We start from the raw sequence: 7,464 nt of genomic DNA, 5'->3' as shown, positions 1-7,464 counted from the left end.
CGTTTAAAAAGTTTTTCACTTTTTTTTCACTATTGTAGCAGCTCCTGACATACAACGCATACAACGTTACAACATCGATTGTGAATAGAACAATTTACTTTATTTTTATTCAAAGAATCTATAACATTTCGAGAGAACTTTTCATTTTTGTTTTTAATAACTACTCAAATTTTCCAAACATGAAAAATCTTTAATAACATTAAATATATCTAAATAACTTATTCCAAAAATCATTATTCCCAAAAAGAAAACAAGTAGGAAAGTATAGTCGGGCATGGCCGACCATATAATACCCTACACCATGAGTATATTTTTAACATTTTTATTTTTTATAAAGAAACTTTTATGTTGAATATTACCATTAATCCAAAATATTTAAGCAATTTATTGTTAAAAAACTTTATGTAGGTAAAAGCTTTATATAGGTCAAATATGGGCCGATCCTCGGTTAATTTGGGAAAAAGATATATTTTTAAATAACAGTTAATTTTGTTGAGTTTAAGACATTTTTTGAAGGGGGGTTTGTATGGGGCTTGGGTCAAATAAGGGCCGATCCTTACGAAAATCTGCAGTGTCATTTATACTTATAAAAAACTCATTTGTGCCAATTTTTAGAGAGGTAGTAGAATATTTGACGTAATTATGGCATAAAAAGTTCAAACCGGGAGTTACGGTTGTATGGGGGCTACGTGAAATAATGGACCGATTTTAACCATTTTCAATAGGCTTCGTCTCTGTGACAAAAAGCATGCTTGGTCCAAATTTCATTAAATTATTCTGAAAATTGCGGCCTGTACCTTGCGCACAAGTTTACATGGACAGCCAGCCAGCCGGGCAGACGAACATGTCTTAATCGACTCAAAAAATGATTCTGAATCGACCGGTATACTTAAAGGTGGGTATTGGACCAATAATTTTTGTATGTTACAAACATTAGCACAAACGTATAATACCCTCCCCACTACAGTGGTATAGGGTATGAACACAAAAACAAAAAAGAGAGCAATATATTAATTATTAATTTATTTACATATTTTGAAAAACTTAGCTTAATACTTAAAAATAAAAAACTTTTTTCATAATTTAATGAATTGTAATAAATCTCACATGATTGATAATCACATTATAAATCTTCGTTTGTCGTAAATGTCATGGTCATCATGGATTTTTAATTCACCATATTAAATGGATTTATTTAATATAAACCACGTTTTTGTGGATTTTTTCATATTAATAATAAATATAAAAATAAACAAATAAATTAAATCTGGGGGGACATCAGAATTCCCTGCAAAGAAAAAATAACGTACATATGTATATAATATCTAATGATTAAAATGTGTAAAATATAGTTGTTAAAGAAGTCTTAAAAATTGTAAAAGTAGTAAATGTTTTTAAAAACAGTAAAGTTGTAGAAAGTAACTCGAAAACTCGAATTGGACATTATTTTTCCCAAAAAATACCACATTTTCTCGAAAAAAAAATATAAAAAAACTCATGTGTACCATCAAGGCGAATTCAGATAAGGTGGCAGTTCTGCAACAACATTTCCCATGTTTTTGCTTTTGGTTTTCGTAAATGTCAAAATAAATAAGTGCGGTGAACTCATTTGATGAAAAATTTTTGTAAAATGTTTATATTATATTAAAAAATAAAGTTAAGGACATTAAAATTTGTGAGGAAAATAAATTCTGAATTGAATAATGTTTGTTTCAAACGAAAAATTCCATTCCGGCAACTAAATTTGCAAGATTTAAGTTAGTGCCTTAAGTTAAGTAAAACTTAATTTTTTGTGACAAATAAACATAAAAAAGTACATATTCATGAAAATATTATATTACGAATGAATGAAGATTTGTTGCGAATGGATAATTCTACTCCGGCGGAGTAATTTTCAATATTTGGCCATAATGTAGCAGCCGCCGGACGGGTAAATACCTCATATGGGTTTTGCGTTCTGGAACAGACTTTTTTTAAAATTTAAAAATTTTTATATATATAAATAATCCCGTTATATACACAATTTTAATATAAAATATAAAACAATATTGTGTAATATGTTAACATTTAATAGAAACAATATTTTTCTTAAATAACATATTTGCATACATACCAATTATGCCATTATTTAAATAAAATGATATTTGTTTACGCGAGCATCATATGGGATTGGAGCTTTCGATAATCTTCCACCCACTCGAATCAAATTAATAGTTTTGTTGTCAGTTTCCATTTGATGTACAAATGGAGCCAGTTTTTGCAAGGACGGTTGTACCAAATTATTGTTTAAAATGGCGTTTAACTCCACGACGAAGTTTTTACTTTGTATATGTGCTACTAATTTCCAAAATGTGTTCTCCAACTCCTGGGGTGGGAGATGAATGATGTTATTGGCTTTCAACAAAGGGTCTACCTTGCACCTATTACAAATTCGAAAAATGTATGTAAGTATCCGAAGAATTTTATAGTATGACGAATGCTTATCTATAATTTCATCTATGACGGACTCGGTGATGTCATTTGTAGTGCATTTAAGAGCCGTTTTTCTTCTTTCCAAAATTTCATCGGATTCATCAGTTATGTTTGCGGGCCAGTTACTAACATCTTCGAAAATAAATTTGGGACCATTAAACCAAATTGTACTAGGCAAGTCTGTAGCGCTACAACCACGAGACACAATATCGGCTGGATTACTTTTTGATGGCACATGCCGCCATATAACGTCTTGAGCTTGTTCTTGTAACTCTGAGACACGATTTGCTACAAAACAATTAAGGGTTGATGAATGTATCTTGAGCCATTGCAAAACAATTTTAGAATCCGTCCAAAAGAATATAGAAGATACAAATTTTCCGATTTTTGGTTTTATTTTTGACCAAGTTCTACTAAGTAATACGCACGCGCATAGTTCGAGACGAGGTAAAGACTGTGCTTTTATTGGAGCCACCTTCGATTTGGCGATTAACAAGGTAGTTTTATAAGAACCATTTTCTAAGACGCGATAGTAAATACAGCATCCAAATGCGCGTTGCGAAGCGTCGGCGAAGCCATGTATTTCGCCGAGTATGTTTTCCGAAGTAAAAACATATCGAGGTATTGTGATTTCATGAATGTGTTCCAAATCTGCTTTAATTTGGAGCCACATCAATGTCAAACTATTGTTGAGGGGATCATCCCAACCAATGTTCTGGACCCACATCTCTTGGAGCAGCATTTTACAACGAACTACAATAGGGCTCAAGAGACCAAGCAAATCGAAAATTTTTGCTACTATCGATAAAATTGAACGTTTTGTGGGATTACTTACATCGGGCAAGTTAAAGCGAAACAAAAATATATCCTGAGTAGGATTCCAGGACATTCCAAGTGTTTTTGTAATATTTTCTTCAGTGGTTTTAATGGCAACTTCTTCGTCGTTGTTGGTTACGAAGTCTGGACAATTGCTATTCCACTTTGCGAGCTGAAGACCATGAATACTGAGAATTTTAATAATTTCAGATTTCTTGAGTTCTAAGATTTCGAGACTATCAGAGCCAGTGAGAACATCATCTACGTATAAATCCTCACGAAGTACCTTTGAACCAATGGGAAAAGTTGAACTGTGCTGATCGGCGATAAAAAACAAACTTCGAATAGCCAAAAACGGTGCTGCTGAGAGCCCATACGTAACGGTGTTTAGTTGAAACACGCATAGTTTGTCTTTTGAATTGGATCTCCAAAGAACCAATTGAAATTTACGATCACGTTCATCGACTAAAAATTGGCGGTACATTTTAGATATGTCTGCAGTGAGAGCAAATCTATTCAAACGAAACGAAAAGAGTGTGGTAACTAAATCTTGTTGTATAGTTGGGCCAACCATGAGTATATCATTCAAGGAATGATTCGAAGTTGTGCGAGCTGACCCATCGAAAACGACACGAAGCTTTGTTGTTGTACTCTCAGGCTTGAGAACACAATGATGAGGTATTATGTAATGTGGATGCGAAAGAGGACGATTATAGAGCGACATATGACCAAGTGCCAAATATTCGTTCACAAAATCGACATACATAGATTTTAAAGTGGGATCACGTTCCAATTTACGTTCGAGCGACAAAAATCTTCGTTTACTAATTTCGAAAGACTCACCTAAACAATTAGGATTTTGTTTAAATGGTAACCGAACTTGAATTCTTCGGTCCGAGTTAATTTGGACATTTTCGGTGAAATGTTTCTCACACGCTTGTTCCTCATTGGTAAATGTTTGAGGACCACTTACATATTCCTCAACTTCCCAAAATTTTCTCAATGTGTTATCAAGAATTGAAGTTGAAGAATCTAGGGCCAAATTACATGTAAGGGTCGAGGGATTTTTTTGATCGTTGAATTTTCCACCGACAATCCATCCAAAAACTGTATTAACAAGGCAAGGCATGCCATGTCCTAACGAAATGCGTCCTTCGAGCAACAAATCGAAAAATATTTCCGTACTAATTAACAAATCAATGCGTTGGGGCTTATAGAAAAGCGGGTCTGCGAGTTGTATGGTTTCTGGAATTGTGAACCTTGTTGTATCTATTTTTTCACCAGGCTGTTGGGCTGATATAGATTTCGTTACAGCAAATGTTGATGACCACTGAAATGAGCCAATTCGGGATTTTATGGTAGCAGCGACAGAATATCTTATTTTTGTTTGAATTTCACTTATTCCAGAAACATCTTGACAATTTGGTAGAAAACGTAGTTTAAGTTTCTTGGCAGTTTCTTCTGTAATGAAGTTAATTTCAGAACAGGAATCCAGAAGAACTCTTACAGGTTGATAACAACCGAAACTATCTTTGATAAGAACCACCGCAGTTGGTATTATGGCTCTTTTGAACGAACGAGCTACTAACGATGTTGCATTATTTGTAGATGTTTCAGGAGGAGCTGGATTAACTGGTGCTGATTCCGGTTGAACGAAAATATGTAACGAAGTATGATGAGCGGACTGACAAACCCTACAACGACTACTAGAAGGACATTTCGAAACTAAATGACCCTTTCGAAGGCAGTTTATGCAATGCCCATTACGTTTTACGAAATTAAAACGTTCCGAAACTACGAGCGACAAAAATGATGAACAGATGGCGAGATGATGACCAGAGCTGTTACAATACGAACAAGTTGTGTTTGTATTCGAACTAAGAAAAGTATTTGCATTACGAGAAAAGTTTGATTTTGGCTTTGTGCCAGTAGAACTACTTTTTTGTTCACTTTTCTTTCCATGACTTTCCAAAAATTGACATCGATGACTCAAGATGTCATAACAGGTGTCCCATGAGGGCAATGATCTAAAATCTAGTTTTTCATCGTAATTCTGTTTAGAACTATCATCCAGCTTCGATAAAACAATATGAATTATAATAGCATTCATAATGTCTAATTCCGATCCAAGCGATAATAGTGAACCACGAATTGCAGAAACGGTATCTATGATATAACGTAATGAAACACTGTCGCCTTTGGACATTTCAGGAATGTTGAAAAGTGTTGTAATGTGTTCCAAGAAAATTAGTACTTTGTTGTCGTACCGCTCCCTCAACCTATCAAGGGCCTTCGGGTAATTCTCATCAGTCACTTGGAAAGGTTCCACAACTGATAGGGCTGGACCAGAAAGACAATTTAACAGATAATTGAATTTATCTACTGGCGTAATTGACGAATTATCATGAACCATATTATTGAAAGTAGTGATAAATCGTTTATAATCTGCGTACTTTCCATCGAAGCGAGGCAATTTTAACGAGGGCAAACGAGTTTGATTGGAAAGTCCGATCGAAGTGTTGAAGAAACTTTGTTCCATTGAAGTCGAACTACGAGTTTTGTTTAAGATGGACAACAATTTTGCCTTGGCTGCAATATATATTTCTTCTAAGTCACTCCTAGTGACATCGGAAGGACTTATTTTTTCAATTTGCCCTTGAATATGGGAAATCTGTTTGAAGTAGGACTCTAAAATTTCGAGCCGACATTGCAAAATTGTTGTATCAGCAGTATCTCCATCCTTATCGATTTTCTTTTCTAAACAAGTAATGTTTCTTTTCATTGTGGCCCTTTGTTGTTTCAAAGAGGCCAATTCTGGACTTCCAGAATCATTTAATTCTGGCATATCTTTGTCCTTGTTGGCCATTTTTTATATAAACTTTTCGAAAATTTATAACAAAATGTTTTATAGGAAATCTTCAAAAAATACCTATTACAAATCTTGTATCTTTTATTTGTACCAAGTATTTCTTGAGCCACAAAAAATATTGAAACACAAAAATTAACTTGTTTTCTTCTACAAAATTTTGTTTAGGAAATAAATTTAATTTATTTGAGCCACAAATTATTGTAATTACAAAATAAAGGAATTTGATTTGTTCTACTAAAAAATGTGAAATCAAATAAATTTAATTATTTATTTGGACTACAAATTGGTTTTGAAATTACAGAAAAACAATTTTTTCTGTTCTACTAAGGAGAACAACAGCTCTTAAGTTGGCTCTAAGAATTTCTCGAAAGTATTTGCAACAGTACCACAAATTGGTTCTGCTGGAGCGAAAAGGCAATATTCGTGCAACTGGTATACACAAATTCTACAAAGATGTGGCTCTACGGGCCAGGAAATCCTCAAAACCAAATTAAATAATTGAATAGAAAAATTCGTATATCTGAGAAACTTTTAGATATACTAGATTCATCAAATTTTGCATAAATTACTTTAATATTCATCTGAACATTTTGGAGGAAAAAGGGCGGACCTTCGTTTGGGGAACTTAAACCCCCCGCATGAAAGGGACCTAAAAATTATTATGTAGGCCCCGAAAGGGACCATATAATAATTAGGGTTGATCTTTCATTATTACTATTTTTAATATTTTATAAAAAATCAGAATATTATCGCTCGATATTTTATACATAAAATACAACAAATATTATTACATAAACTATTTTTTTTATTAAATCGCGTGATTTTAAAAAAATATTTTATATAATAATATTTGTTGTATTTTCATAAAATTATTAAATATGAAATTTTATAAATATATTAGCATATATTTGAGGTGGGGTGTCATAATGTCCATTGTCGTTATGACACACCAAAAAGTTCCATAGTGTCCATGGACGTTCTGACAATTTTGAAAAGTGTTATAATGTCCATTGACATTGTATCACTTTTAAAACAGAACTGTATTTGAAAATTTGTTACCCCCAAAGGAACTTATCCTAAATTTGGTGTATGTTGCATTTTAGTTTCCATTTAAAAAGTGTTCTGGATAGCCGGCCTTCGGCTGTGCGCAGGGATTTTAAACTCTGGGGTATTTCGAATACCGGCTTCGCTAGTCATAACGCCCATGAAAAATATGACACTGGACTTCATGACACGCCACCTATATTTGAAAAAAAAATTAAAAGGGGTGAAATTTCATTTACGTTCTTGAGGCAATTGTTCATTAC

At 33.4% G+C, this 7,464-nt stretch overlaps 1 protein-coding gene across 1 annotated transcript; it reads right to left on the bottom strand.

The window, feature by feature from the left end:
• Positions 1 to 2,128: 2,128 nt before the first annotated feature.
• LOC124420952 lies at positions 2,129 to 6,154 on the bottom strand. Its single transcript, XM_046955444.1, has one exon. The coding sequence runs from the start codon at positions 6,152 to 6,154 to the stop codon at positions 2,129 to 2,131; it is 4,026 nt and encodes a 1,341-aa protein (XP_046811400.1).
• Between the last annotated feature and the right edge of the window lie 1,310 nt (positions 6,155 to 7,464).

Source organism: Lucilia cuprina, chromosome 2, assembly GCF_022045245.1.
Source record: "Lucilia cuprina isolate Lc7/37 chromosome 2, ASM2204524v1, whole genome shotgun sequence".
Lineage (NCBI taxonomy): Eukaryota > Metazoa > Arthropoda > Insecta > Diptera > Calliphoridae > Lucilia > Lucilia cuprina.
The sequence above is the reverse complement of the archived record's forward strand: the minus strand, read 5'-3'. Positions and strand labels throughout refer to the sequence as shown.